Source organism: Apodemus sylvaticus, chromosome 2 (assembly GCF_947179515.1).
Source record: "Apodemus sylvaticus chromosome 2, mApoSyl1.1, whole genome shotgun sequence".
In the NCBI taxonomy this organism is placed as follows: domain Eukaryota; kingdom Metazoa; phylum Chordata; class Mammalia; order Rodentia; family Muridae; genus Apodemus; species Apodemus sylvaticus.
Genome location: NC_067473.1, coordinates 12934073 through 12950089, shown reverse-complemented (window position 1 = coordinate 12950089; position 16017 = coordinate 12934073). Strand labels below are relative to the sequence as shown.

Here is a 16017-nt window from a genome sequence, read left to right as displayed (position 1 = left end):
TCATCATTGCCTCAGGATCTAGGATCGCTGCTGTGCATTGACACATGCAGAAGTGTCTGTATTTATATTTTAAAGTTCTCTGTTTCTTTTGTGCCAGTTTTTTTAAATTAGTGTAATAAATAATTTATTTAGCAAATAATTGAATTAGTACATAGATAAGGAGCTTAAAGACCATTATCATCATTAAAAAATTAAATATACCTGGCCATTCTTTTTTAATTACAAGAATTCTTCCAAACATCTTTTACTTTAAACTTAAACATGTTCTTTATAGCCATTTGTTCATAATATTATCAGGGCCCTGGCTGAAGGAAAATAAAATTTGAAATGAAAGAATTTGTAGTGATGTAAAATCATGTAGAGCCTGCTAAAACAGTTTTCATACTGATAGTAAACAATCTTGCATCCAAATGCAGGAGCCGAGTATAGTCCTTAGTAATGTGGCAGGTCCTGACTTGACTTTAAGTTCTTCCTCTCCATCACTAGACAAACCTTTGCTGAGTCACCTACTATACTGAGCCTCAGTTTTGGTCTGTCAATAAGGATTACTAATAGAGGTTGTATCAACACTTCCTGGTGCACTGGCCAGAACATTAGCTGTAATTAATACATAGCTTGCTTCATCAATGTTTTTTAATTGACTGAAATCATACAGAAATAGATTGTTTCTTATTTCCAAGAATCCAGCACAAATCACTAAGTTCTCAATTACAATTTCCACTAAGGAAAAATGCTCCTGTGTTTTCTTTATAATATTTAAGTATTCTGATATTAATTCTATAATTTTGACTATCTACAGTAATCAGCTTTACTATTAAAAGTTATATGACATTTTCATTCTGCATTTAATAAAGTATTTGAGAATAAAAATTAAGTGTAAAACTTGTTGACACGCCTTTTGAAAAAAGTCTCCTTTAGTGAGAGGTAAATGGAAGGGCATAACAAGCAGCAGAAATAGATTATTTTTATATAGTTGGAGCCCTACTATGTTATAGCCTTGGGCATCTGCTGTGACTCTGATCCCAAACACTGATAAAAGATTCCACGGCAGAGAAGATTATTCTTATTGTCTTTCCTGTAAAGTATAATGAGTTAGGTAATTAAGGTTAAGAATCAAAGTAAATTAAGTGTATGCAGCAGAAAGAGGTTTAGTGCGCAACTGAATGACAGATGGGACATTCCACTGTTTTCATATGCTTTACCTAATAGTGAGATAAATGTCTGATGGCATCCAGACTCCACCACGCAGAGCTGTGTGTTTCCTCACTCTTGGTATCCATATCTGTCACTGTAGAGAATGCCAGGCCTGTGTCTGAGTCCACGGGTGCCTTTGGATTGTTTACTTAGTCAAACATGGCAGTGTTTGGAACATGCATCACCCAACATTTCCAAGCAAATATAAAATGCACAAACTTTGTACAACAATGAAGACATGATTTAAAATAAATTCTATAAAGTGCAGGATTTAATAACTGAAGTCAATTTTCCTGAGAACATTGTGCAACTAATGTGTGAGTAAGATTTCTTACCTAGTAGTGAAAGTTATGTACCTAATTTGAATTTTCACATTAAAAACGTGATTTGATTTAATCAAAGATTTGACTGTCACTGAAAAGTTCAAATTCTTTTCTAGAGGTTAAATTATTTTCTCAAGGTCACAGATTTGCAAAATGACATAACTGGGAAGATTATGTAAGAAACAGCAAGGCATGGAGCTAGAGGGATCATGTGACCAGTGTAGTAAATAAGGTATAAAATAGAAGGAAGGGGCCATCGCATACAGTCTGAGAAGTTCCAGTAAGAACAGAGGTTGGTTTCCAGTAAATTAAGTTACACATCATTTTGACAAGTGCTGTGAAGGATAAACAAATGTAGGGCAGATGTCATATCAAATTCTGGCTTGAAGGATCTGAGAAAGTCCCAGAAGAGATAGTGGAATTTTAGGTAGGTTTTGATGGACAGAAGGAGAAGCAGAGACATTAAGCAACAGCCACAGTTGACGAAATATAGATTCGTGAGCACATGGTTTATTCATAAAAGGAGAAAATGATCAAGTGTGTCCTGAGACAGAAAGTGAGGTTGCCCTGAGGCAGGGACTTAAGAAATTAGGTAGATTGACAAAGCTTGGAGAACAGGGGGAAAAAAAGACCACAGGCAAGGAAACTAGACAGGCAAGTGCTACAACAAAAGGTCAGGCAAGCTCTGACCTCTGTTGAGACTATTGTGCACTGTGGTCAACACCAGACTTGCAAATAATTAAAACATAAAGCGAGGATTAACAAACTCTGTGAGCAATGAGAGTATATAATCCCACACCCAACACCTTTCTTTCAAGTTCTTTTGAATCACCAGTGGAAAGCACATAGTGTGAAGAGTCCAGGCTCCACAACATGCACATTTAAATATTTACTCATTGTACAGGGATTACTAGATGTATTAGAATAGCTCCATGTGCTGTACAAAAGTTTTTATTAGGATTAAACGAAACAAGAGACACAAAGATCTTGTAATAAACATGCTATGTAAATAGAAGCTATTTATATTGTATTACTACCTGCAGATAGATTTTGTTCTTTTTACATCACTTCTCAACGTACTATCTTGACTTGTCTTAAGAAGACTGACATATTTCACAATTATGTATGTTTTTTTTAAAAATAAAAAGCATTATATAAATTTTAGGTGAGCACAGTTGAGAAAACAAAGGGGGAAAAAGCCTTAAAAAATCTTTGCTTATTTTCAGGTAGGAGAGGAAAAAGTAGTAGGTGAGCCTCAAGTACTGTCAGTTTCCTGCACCTGTGTAACTGTATGCAGAGCTGCGATGGCTATTTGTGAGATTGTGCCTTGTTGTCTTGCTACTCACTGGACTTTTTAGACTTAAATTTGTCACAACACTCTCAGAGTTTGTAGCAAAAGGTTCTGAAAGGGATGTGCTCTTGGAAGGCATACAGGTATGACTGTGAACTCCACTTCTGCCATTTTGGACTTGACAAGGAGGCTCCACTCCTTTCTGCATCTCCATTACAGATTCTTCTCCATGGTGATCTCCTCTCTTCTGAGAGTTCAATTGGGCACCATTGCTACCAAGTTCCTTTCATCACTCATGGTCCATAGTCATTAGTAATAAGTGCCTTGGATTCAAGATATCGTATGACCTTCGTATGTTGATTCCCAGAGCACAATGAATATTTAATGAATACTCTTTAGAAGGAATAAAAAGAGAGATGGAAGTAGGGAGAAAGATTAAACAAGTGCAGGTTAGAATCTGTCTGCAAATGTACTTGAACTATCATCATCATCATCATCATCATTATTAATTATTATTATTATTATTATTATTTTTATTTTTATCTCTGAGAGGGACTCTTACTATGATGACCAGTCTGCCCTCTAACTTCTTAGCTATAGTAATCCTCCAGCCTCAGCCTCTAGAGTAGCTGGAACTCCAAGGGTGTGCCATCCCACCCAGCTATTTCTTAATGATCTGAAAATAAAGCTATGTGTCTAAGTACCACATTGTCAACCGTTTGATCTGTTTATTATTTGGAAACCCATCCCAACAGTATTTATTTATGAAAAGTAGATCACAGTATTTAAAGGGGCATTACTTAAGCTTAATCTGATTTCCCCATCTGTCTCTGTTCAGACATGCCCACACTCGTTTTCATATTTTGCTAGTCGTACAATGCTTAATCTTAACAACTACCCAAATTCAATACAGCTAAGACTCCTTTCACTGAATGGCACAAACAATGGGATTTCATCCACCACCCCTGAGGATGGATCCTTTATGTCTTTTGCTCCCATTTTCAGTGCTTCCTACTCGCAAGTTATCCAGCTTATACTACCTTAAATGTCTCAGTGTGTTCACAATTTTACCCTATCTGACACTGCCATCTGCTGGACTCCACTGGTCCTTAGGCAAGGACATTAGTCATGATTTGAAAACCTTGTGTTACTTAATCATTTTTTAATGGCCAGTCAAGATAGTAATGGAAATTTATGTGTGTGGGTGGGCGTGGGTGGGGGAGGGAATGTTGTGATTCTTGCTAGAAAACAGGAAAATCCAATAATAGTGTGGTTCATTTTGAAATAATACTTTGTGCTGTAAAGAACAGGCTGACTCATCTTTTATGCCGTTTAGTCACTGTTCATTAGCTTGTCCACGGAAAGATTTTCTCAGAATTCACAAATATATGTAAGAAATAATCCTTGTTCAACAATAGTTTATTTACCAATGGGCCTAATCATAAAGATAATACATATGAAGAAATCCTCTCAGTATATACTTAATCTCATATTTTTTGTCAATTGTACAAGTGTTAATGCTTAGTAAGTATTTATTCAACTTTCTCAGATTACTACCTCTGTCTTAAGGAAGATCTCATACTACTGGAGGCCTGACAGCTGGTTTTCAGCAGTGCTCACGCTAGCAGGAGTTCTCTTTATGTTGTGCCTTTATGCAGTTGCATGGTGCCTCTTCAAAGAGTAAGTTTTCATCTTCTGGTTTCTTTTGAATTTGTTTGTAATGAAAATAAATCAAGGATGCCCTCAAAGACAGATAGAATATGGAGACAAAGACTTTGGGAAAATTTCTCCATTGCTTTTCATTCATTGTCATGATTACTGTTTGATATGTGCATTTGGAGTATTAAGGAAATCCTATCCTGAAAGTCAAGATTCAATACAAAAATGGTTGATTAAATGATTCCAGCTTATAGCCATGTGGATTTGTTTAAAATAACAATAAATGATATGTTAAACTGTTCATACATAATCAAGATTGGGGTCTCTGACTGTATTAACTTTTAAAAGATAGACAGAAGTCATAAGGTAAGAGACCAAGGAGCCTTAGTGGTAATTGGGTGACTGGGTGGGGTGGGGTGAAATAATCCCGCAATTATCTTGTGATCCTCATGGTTGGGCTGTTTTGACAGGTGATAGGAACACTTGGATGGGAAAAGGCTGAGTGCTACGACATAACCAGACAGGAACACATCCTTTAGTAGAAAAGGAATTAGATCACAGAGCAGAGTGATAAGGGGTGACTGAAATGTAAACACCTTTCTATGGCATATAGAACTCTTGTCCCTAGCCCTAACCCTAACCCTAACCTTACCATGAGACCTTATCATGAGAAAGTTTTACTGAGAAAGTGCACTTTAGAAAGTGGGATTTAGAAGAGTAAATGGAAGCAAAATTAACAGAAAGCTACTGGAAATACTTTATTCATATCAATGGTGATTCATTCTCCTTTGTATAATCATAGAAACAGAAGTGGTTTCATATGGATCTATTATCCTTCTAACCTTGATTTTACCCTCACAGATGTACTGTAGATTCTAAAAGGTAAAATGACATGATATAAAGATAAAGGATTTGCAAGAAGGTAAAAAAAAAAAAAAGACAGCTGAAAAGATTTTAAGATTCATTTGCACACATGAGCTCACAACATCTGAGTCTGACTACATATAACCTGCTCAAAAACAAGCCAGCCAAAATTCCATCAGGGACTGGGGAGGAGGGGACTCATGATTTCTTACTTCTAGCTGAGAAGCTATTAGCAATTGATAGCTACAGGGGGTGGGGCAGGAAATCTATGTGTTCACAGATGGAGCCTTTGATAGGCTACCCATAGTTCAGTAGTCTTCCCTTCACTCTTATTCATACAAATAACGCTAAGTAGACTGAATGGGTTTAAGGAAAAGGGTCACTTGGAGTTAGGAAGGAAAGGAGTAGGGGATAGGAAAGGAGTGTGAGCTCCCATTTCTTTTTGCATCACAAACACATGCTATATTCAATTCCTTTCAGTGTTCCTGCCTGCTCAAGACTATTTCCTCACTGTCACAGGCAGAAAAGTCAACCAAATTTGACTGTACCAGATGAAAAGGATGCTGCACAGGTACTAAGGTAAAGCAGACTTGATGCTTTAAAGAAAGAAGTTTGAGGCGCTATAAGTTGAGTCTTAAGTGATTCAGTGCATTTGAAATAGATAAGATAGATAGATAGATAGATAGATAGATAGATAGATAGATAGATAGATAGATAGATGGATGGATGGATGGATGGATGGATGGACGGACGGACGGACAGATGGACGGAAGGATGGACAGACAGACGGACGGACAGACAGACAGACAGACAGACAGACAGACAGACAGACAGACAGATAGATAGATAGATAGATAGATAGATAGATAGATAGATAGATAGATAGATAGATATGTGTGTGTGTATAGTCAGTGCTTTTAAAGGTTAAACCTTTAAATTCTGTATCAATTTTTAAAACTAGTCTTATTCATCAATGTTTGTTGACTACTATGCCTGGGATCATAGCAGAAAGCAAAGTCAGACTTGAAATGAGAATTATAGTCTAGCTACAGATAACATTATCATACTTTTAAACTCTGATTTTTTTTTTAATGATGAAAGTCAAACAGTCTAAAAAAAAACAAGAACAAATACAATACTTTGCAGAAATTTTATTTAGCATAGCATCAAAGCAAATTACTCATTCCTAGAAGATTTAATATGAGATACTAATAATAGGCCCTATTAATAATAAACTTTAAAACATAACCAGTTATATGCTATAACATACCAGAAGTTAGTCAAGTTACTTTAATTGCTGCCGACCTCTAGCATTATGTAAGGTAAGTATAAAAATAAAAGTGAACTGATATATCTTTATTATTTGCACATATTAGCACCAAAGGGAATATTTTGTGTTAAAGATTAAAATAACTGTTTCAAATATGTTCTCTAATAGGTATGAAAATTCAATGAGTGTTGGCACCAAAGAAACCACAAGATCAAACCTGCTGCCTGGAAATGGTTTGCACTCACTGGAAATGTCCAAGTAAGGACAAAGAGCAAAATCAGGCCACAGAGCCTAGAATGCCGGTTTCTTGCATTTTACAGAATGTAGACAATGAAAAACACTTATGAATAATTGATGGTTAATAGTAACTCATGAGTAGAAATGAGAGAATTCATTGAATTCAGTTCAGAGTGGAAGCAAAACTTGAAGAAGGTAGAATTCCCACTCACTTTTCAATGATTTAATGCTGATAATGTCTGTGGGGAGGCAAGGAGAGCACTGATACGTTTGTAGAGGTTGAACTGACTTGATGGTGGGTATTGCTGAGACAGCTTTCAAGTCTCTTTTGTTCCTTCTTGGGTGAAATTAAATTACATAGATAATGTAGCGGGGTCACTGCTAAGGGTGACTTTATTATCTGTTCATCTTTATCAACACAATTATTCAGTGAATACTTGTCACATGTCATCCTGTCTCATGGGAGGGTTTCTGTTGGTGTATTCATTGAGGAAATGTTCTTTTAAGTGCATTTGTCATTGTATGAATAAGAGTTTTATACACACATACAATATGGTTTATCAAGTTCACCCCTCCCATTCCCCCTGCTCAAATCCTCATTTCGTTCCTTCCCTCTGGAACATGAGCATTTCCTCTCAACCTAAGATGATTTGTCCCCTTTCTGATTTCACTAAGTGACGCCTACTGAATTCACTAAGTGATGCCTGCATGTGTACAGGTGTAGAGTCTTCTACTGGAGCCTGATTAACTGCCACACTTGATACATCCTTCAAGAAAACTGAGGGATATTTTTCTTATTTTTTTGTTTTTTTTTAGTATCAAAATGTGGTGAATTTTCATACCTATTACAGAGCATATTTGAAATATTTATTTTAATCCATAGCATATACCATGCATTTCAGTGATAACATGAACATTTTTATAAGAACAGACTTTTTCTTTCAGAAACCATTGATTGGCAAGAGCTCCTTGGCTAGGATGAAACTGTATGACTGCCTTAGTTCTTCATGCTGGGACTTCATCTTGTGCAGGTCTTGTAGGTGCTTTCCCACCTGCTGTGATTTTACATGAGAAGCTCTTATCCCAATGACACTGTCTTGTTCTAATCACCCACTGTCTCTTACAAACTTTCCACCCCTTTTCTGCAATGATCTCTAAGCCTTGGGAGAAGGAGCTATGATATGGATTGTGATTAAAACAATGACTTAAAACCTAGATGCTTTTGAACTACAGCAATAGATTTTATTTAAAACTTGATGTGATTCAGTGTCTTTGACAAGTAAAATATTTCAAGTCAACTTATATAATATTAACCAATGGGATTATTTCAGTGGTTATTTATTCAATTTCTAACTACAAAGGTCTTTTTGTAGAGTATTTAGGAGCTATTACATGGATTTCACTATCAATCAGCTTATATTTCATCTTAGAGGAATTCAAGTATAATATTGGAAGGATTAATGCTGATAATTGATAAGCTCTCTAAATATATAGTGCATGTAGTAAGTCATAGGAATTCAGAGACCTATATAGTCCCTGTGTAGTGGAACATGCAGGGGAACTTCAGAAGAATGAGTCTGTGAGGCCACACGAGGAAATTGCATTGATTTGTAGATGGGAAATGGAGTGTTTATTTTGGCACTAAATACGGCTTTAAAATTCTTCAATCTTTCACGACGTTTCCTTGCAGTAGTTGGACCAGCATTTCTCTCTCTGTTTTCTTTCTCATACACTAGGACTCTGAATGCTGATTCACAGTTCCATGGTGCCATCTTCTGTAATTGTCCATGCTAATGTGGGCTAAGTGTACCCACAGAATCCTGCACACATTACACTGTCATGTAGTATGAATGGGCATGTGTGCATCATCTCCAGAACATGACTTCTTTTATCTTTCTCATTGAAGCAATTTTTAATGCATTTCACATGAAACAAATTATCTATAAAGTTATGTTTGCACACAAATCCTGATAGATATCTCAAAGACTGTGGGGGAAATATGTAACTTACTTTTTAACCCCATTTCCTCTTCCTGTCTATATTTCTTTCCTCCTTCAAATTACTATATTTGGACACAAATGCCATCGTATGTTTTATAAACACTATCATGTTAAAGTTTCCACTGAACTAATTGAATAGCCTACTCCCTGGCTCCAAGGAGTATTTCCCAGTGTGTTTTCTGGCATATTTCATGGAATACTGAAATATCTCAAACATGGTCAACATATATCCTGACCAGTCACTCCTTTAACTCCTTCATTCCTGTTCTACTTATTCTAGACATGCTTTCTCATGATAGCCCTCAAGACTCTGTCATGAATGTTTTAACACTTTTAAAGATCTAGATTGCAAATATATCCCTTTCTGGTTATTTCTCAATTTGGTTAAAAAATTCAGATATTTTCAACTTACCCCAACTCTTTTATATTGATTATCATGCTTCTATATCTTTTTTGTTGTGTTCAATACATCTCTTTCTCTCTTCTTACTCTCTGTGTGTATGTGTGTTTCTGTACTTGTGTAAGTATGCATATGTGTATTTATGTGAATATATACATATAGGCATATGAAAGACAGAGATCAATGTTAGATATCTTTCTAACTCAATTTACATGTTTTTTTTTTGTAGACCAGCACTCACTTGTTCACTTGGATTGTTGGCTACTAAGCTCAGGGATTCTATTGATCTACATGTTCCCTTCCTTGTGGTTAGTGGTATTGACATACTTGACCGTGTCCAGTGTTTGATTGGGTGCTGGAGATGCAAGCTTGGGTCCTCGTGCTTGCAAAGCAGGCCCTTACACATGGAATCATTTCTAGAACCCTGTGCATCTTCTTTCTCCATTATCACATAATGTTTCACTTTGCATCTCTCTGTCTCAGATCACAGTTCCACTCCCAAGCATTTCACATCTTTCTCCCAGCATCTCCTTTAAACTCATTTAGGAAAACTCTTCAATCCCCACGAAATCCACATATCTAGTGTATGACAATATGAATCTACAGTGTGTTTCCTCAGAAAATTCTGTAGTTCTGTCTTTTTATCTCACGACAGTTTATGGCAATGCTTTCAAAGGGCAGATCAACATAACCAGGCTATAGATTCATAATCAATTAGATTTCCCACTTTGAGGATGCCTGTCAGCTCTTCCATTTTTTTTCTTAATTTTTAGCACATCTCTGTCTTCTCACTTTGAACTGTGATATCTCCGAACATTTCACAAACAAAAAGACAAGATTAGATTTAAAACTCACTCAGATGTGCTTGGAGAGATGCCAAAGTAGTACACAGCATATGCTGCCCTTAGAGGAAAAAAATTTGGTTTCCAATACCTACAACTGTTGGTTTACATGTGCCTGTAGAGAATTGGGTGTCTTTGGTATTTATGGATGCCCGCATATACATGCATGTGCACATGCGTATGTATACATACAAACACACACACACACGCACACACACACACAAAATTTTAAATAAATAAACAAATCTTTAAAAAGCTCTCTTAGGCTCTTAAGAGGTCACAGGAGAAACTTCGTCGAACTTCCAGGTATCATAGTATCTTCGTTCATATCTCAGTGCTCAGCTCTCCTTATGTATTAAGTACCCTTCTCTGATCATTTCATAAAAAATACTTTTCTGGTCTCTTTCTGCTGTCTAATGTGTATGGCCCAAGATGGCAAGGCACTGTTATTTTGCTTTTCTCAAAGTCTCACAATTCACAATTCAACTTTATGGTACTTTTAGTGACACCATTCACTCTTATAGGAACCCATCCAAACTCTTCTTAGTGAGAAGCACTAAGTAGCTGTATACAACTGCTAACCCATATATATATTCATATATATATATTCAGCTCAAAAGGGGTCCTCATATAATCAATATTTTCTTTATATATTCCTTATGCATAAAATTTAGAAGATAATTGTCCTAATTGTGATTTCTTTAAACCTGTTGTAAATCCAGTAGGAAGATAACACTAAATGCTCCTTTATGGGTAATAGCATTAAACAAAATAATTACTCTCTCTATTCTCAGAATTCTTGTGTATAAATGACTCAAGGATGATAGGGCATAATTGTGAAGCATTATTTTCATAATATTTATGATGTAACTAATAATTTAAGCATCTGCATATAGTGATAAAAAACTTGGAATAAAATAATAATTACAAGTGTTTTTCCAGCAATCAGTAGTTTATGATGGACATGCAGTAGATCCTGGTAAGAAGCATACTATATCAATCAATACGCCTGTGTCTAAATCATGGAAAGCTTGCATAACACTGAAGAGAAGCATTATTGTGTGATTTATATTATACTATCAAGTTTTCACTATGTTAAAGATATTAATTAAGGAAACTAAGAATGTTCATTTATGCTTAAAGATCCATGTGTATTATAAACTATTATATACTTAAAAATAGGTATTGTTTATTTTTGTCATCACACTAGTTTATAAACTTTGTAGGTACATTTTGAAATTTTATATTACAAAAGTTCAGACATAATTATCTAACTAATTGCAAGTATTTCAATTATCTCCCTTTAACCTCCTTTGTTACCTGAACAGCCTTAATTAATCTTTTTTCCCATGCAAGGAAATTGTCCCCTATTTTGCTTTACTCTTTGTTTCTTGTATTTCTTAGCAATTCAAACTCTGCATCTCTTGCTATGGGCAATATTATAGGAACCTCCTGAAAATAAAAATTTGGGCAAATATCATATTGCCAATTTTTCATATCATTAGCTGACAATGATCAGAATGTTTTCAATATCTGTCAATATACAGAACTCCAAATATATTCCATTATTTCTGATATGATAGTGCCATTTGTAGTTTATAATTTTCTCACAGTGTACCACAACTTTGTTCTTTTCTAAAGGAAATCTTTATATATAGGGTGCTTATGTATTTTACAAGTTTTAGGCCATTTCTGACCTACTTAACTTTTTCTCAACTAACCAACCCATATTTGAAAAGAGGATAGAATTCCTATCCTCTGGATAAACTTTGTTGAATGTGCATATCTCTATTATGCTTAGAAAATCATTTCCCTATATATATAATAATGCTGGTCTTTGTTATCCTTATTATATACTTATTTGAAGACCATATGAAATGCCAACTAAATTATTATTTCTTGTGCTAAGTAAATACTATGTATTCAAATTATGTTTGATTAAAGGGGATTTTCTATTTGAGTTATTGCTGGTAACCTTTAGAAATGTAAATAACAAGGCTCACGAATTAATTAGAAAATTATTTAGTCAATCAGGTACAATCTATTTTTTTCCAGAGATTTTTTAAAAGCAGAATTGAGGAAAGGATATAGTAGCTCACCACAGAGGATTTCATGTGGTACTTTATCTTTGTCTAAAGATAGTATAAAGCTCTGGACATAATCTTTGTTTGTCTCCATTTCTGTCTTGTGTGTATAATGATAAGATAAGGAGACATTTACTGAAATGGTAAGTGAGGTGAATAATATGTATTGTTTGATTCAGATGTGGAAAGTATATATATAGAAACTGGAGTTTGGAATATTTAGGAGTCATAATATTTTTGCATCATTTCCATACACTTTTAATCTGTTCTTTCTTCTGTAATGTGTAGTTGACATTATTGTCAGTAGTTGTGGAAATTGATTAAAACCTAATATGCTTTTGCCAATTTCTCAAACTAAGTTTATTTCAAATTATTTCTGTAATATAAAATCCATTCCATTTATTTTTTCTCTAAAACTATCCCTTCCTAAGTTTTTGTCCATCACTCTGTGCAATTTGGATCAAGTGATACAACAGTGTCTTCTTTACCTTATATTCCATTTGGAGAGTTTTTGTCCCATTAAATATCAGTGATTTCTTTATGTGTGTTTCTGAATACTTGGATGAGTTTACACATGAAAACCTGATAACAACGTTTATATTGAGTTTTTGTTTGCTTATTTGTGTTTGTTTTATAACCGCTATTGAGTGTACTCAGTCAGTCAGGATCAACTCCTCAGATTTCCCACCCTCATAGTTAGAAAACAGCTCACACATATTTATTCACCATGGTCTTCCATTTTTTCCTGATTTTGTTAATGCTTATGATCCTCATCTTGAAAATAAAATGAGATGAAGCAAAATAATATTAGGTAGGTCGTTTACTGTGAAAACTATGTATCTTTCAACTCTTCTTTCCATAAATGGAATAAAAGGAAATACTGATAATGAATTCTGAAGAACAATTCACATGACAACTGAGCCCCCTAAACACTAACCTTATATAGTGCTCATTCTTCATTTTATAGCTATGCAAATGTTTTTGATTCTATGATTGCATCTCCTATATTATATCCTAAATTCATTATTAGAGAGGATGAGAGAGTTTCCCTCATACTATGAATGACAAAAATCCTTAGATTTTCCAGTATTTTTTATAAAAAGAATAAACATATACACTAATACAAGGTTCATAACCAACCTAGGAGCTAAGTACTGTTTTACTCTAAAGACAGATACAGTGAATAGTCAAGAATTTTGTACAAGAGTCACAGATGGCTGATATGGAAACAGGATTTGCAAGTAGTCTGGCTCCAGAACCTGCATTTCTACCTTCAAATTTCCTACAAACCATATTCCATAAGTTTATTTTGGTTTAATGATTGGCTTTAAGTTAGACTACTTGAAAATATTTATAGTACCATTTGGTTTGCATTTGTATGTACCCACCATATATAGAGTGTGCATCATCTTGAGGATTTCCTTCCTGCATAGCACATTTGTGATTAACTACAAGTTCCAAATAATGTATCTGTGTCACATTATGGAAAGAAATAAAAAGAACTTTCCCTTGTAGCCATTTCAGAAAAGTGAGTCCATATTTGAGTCCCTACTTCATGTTCCCTCTGTCTGCTTTACTAGTCTGAATCTGTGGCTGCCTGACAGCAGTCTTGCGAGTCAATTTATACTTGCCTGTGTGTGTCTATCCCTATGTGTGTCTGTCACTTGTAAGAGTTCTCTCTCTCTCTCTCTCTCTCTCTCTCTCTCTCTCTCTGGCTATCTATGACTGGTGTTATTTTCTGTCCCCAACAAAGGGCTTTACTCTGTATTTTCTAAACCTCATAGAAAACATCAGATAGAATAAGGAATGAAATAATTTACAGAAATCATTAACAGAGTCTTACAAGGGATTAAATCACTCACACCGACTGATCTCAACTAACACATATAGCAAATATCATTGTTTATTAACCAACACCAGTAAATGTTTGCCTTCAAATTTTCTGGTAGATTTTGGGAAGTTACTTTAAATTTTATGCATTTGTTGCTTTTAGCAAATGGTTTGCATGCATTATACTCACTCAGGGCCATGGAAGATTATATAAGAAAGATGTCAGGTATACATTAGTTTAGGTTGTAAAAGTTGATTACACATATATGTCCAAAACAAGTAAAGTTGGTTGTTAGAATGTTCTTTTAAAGACATGTCAAGCAAATAGTTTGCATACACAGTAGACTTAAGTGACTTCAAGGAATATTATGATTGTAAGCCCTAGAAAAAGTTTTGGTCTCTTAGAAAATAAAAGAATTTTTCAGGATAGGTCATTGTGCAGTTCTTCTTGTTAATCTCTCAATGAGACTGCTCTTTAGAACCTAGAAAAATGGAGTGAGCAGATGTTATTGACAATAGGGAGAAGAGTTCCTCAAGAGCAGAAGGAGATTCATGAAGCTTCCTAAGAGAGAGTGAAGGTATTTCATTGGCAGAATACAATAAAACAAGAAATCAATATATGTCATTATAAATTTGTACGGCAATTAAGCTTAATCTAAATATCATCTTTATTCTCTTATATGTTATATGTAAAGCAATGAACATATACATTTGGGTAATTATTGGTGAAGCTGGTATTATGGGGGTATTATTGTTTTCAATAAGATGAATAAGTTTGGAAACATATGTGGCACTAGAAGCAGTACTAATTAATTTTAACACTATATAATATTTCCATTGGTATTATCTCTACTAAATATTATATTTAAATGCATAACTTAATATTCAAATTTTTACTTAAATTTCAAGCTCATATTTTTTTTCTTCAGTGGCAGAAATGAAATATCTATTTAACAGCCAGACAGGGTATGTCAAGAAGTTGTCAAGATGTCAAGATATTTAACTTAATATTCAGATTTTTACTACAAATTTAATTCAGTATTTCTTTTCTTTCACCAGTGACAGAAACACAGTATCTACTGGACAGCCCAACAAGGAAACGAAAAGAAAATTATTTAAACTGTAGACACTTTGACTTTAACCATAAGAAAGGTTACTGTGTCTCCATGTCAGTTGCTTTGTTTGAAAAGGTCTTTGAAAACACAGCTTTTTAGCAATAAAAGACTGTCACGTTCTCCAACACGGCCTGGTACCTTCGTATAACCTGCCATATGCTTTGATATCCCTCATTTCTACCGCAGCACTTGGGCTAAGCTTTATATGCTGTAAGGCTATGTTCATGAACAGTTAACAATCTACTGTGAAGTATTTATCACCAGTTGAAATTACACTGATCTAAATTATGCTCAAATTGTGATGACATCTCAATAACTAGTTTTAATGTATTTAGGGTCAGTGGCCACTATACAGATTAATTCAGAACATAAAATATACACTAGAAGACTAAATTCTTCATTAAGTTACCAAGATATTTGTTTTTATTTTTGGAAAACAAGGTTGAGCATGTATGATAAGTCTATATCCTGTAAACAATGACATTTTCTGATTAACTAGTTTTTATTTATGTGTATGGGGTGGTGTTTGCTTGTGTACATGTGCACCATGTATGTTCAAGTGCCTATAAAGGACAGAGGAAAGTATTAACATCCCCCAGAATTGGAGCTACAGGCTGTTGTGAGCTACCCCATTTGGGTGCTGGAAAGAAAATCCAGGTTTTCTGCAAGGTCATGAAGCTTCTTTTCCATCCCTATTTTAGAATCCTTCTATGAGCCTTATTTAATCATCTGTACCAACAAACCCCAAAACTTAGGTGTTCTGATGATGAGTAGCATTTTATCAGTTGCAATGCAAAGAAAGACAGCTAATTTCACTTACCTAGGTTTTGTGGAAATAGGCACGTCTTAAGTGAGATTCTCTGAAAATGAATTTTTAAATCTTATTTTATTTAAAATAAAAAGTAAAA

At 34.7% G+C, this 16017-nt stretch overlaps 1 protein-coding gene across 1 annotated transcript in view; it reads left to right on the top strand.

The window, feature by feature from the left end:
* LOC127677246 (cadherin-related family member 3-like) overlaps positions 1-15120 on the top strand; it is a 94599-nt gene extending 79479 nt beyond the window's left edge. Inside the window, exons 19-21 of the mRNA XM_052172373.1 lie at positions 4358-4488; positions 5812-5910; positions 15054-15120. Of these exons, the coding sequence (XP_052028333.1) occupies positions 4358-4488; positions 5812-5910; positions 15054-15120 (297 nt within the window). The remainder of the gene's footprint in view (positions 1-4357; positions 4489-5811; positions 5911-15053) is intronic.
* The last annotated feature ends 897 nt before the right edge of the window (positions 15121-16017 follow it).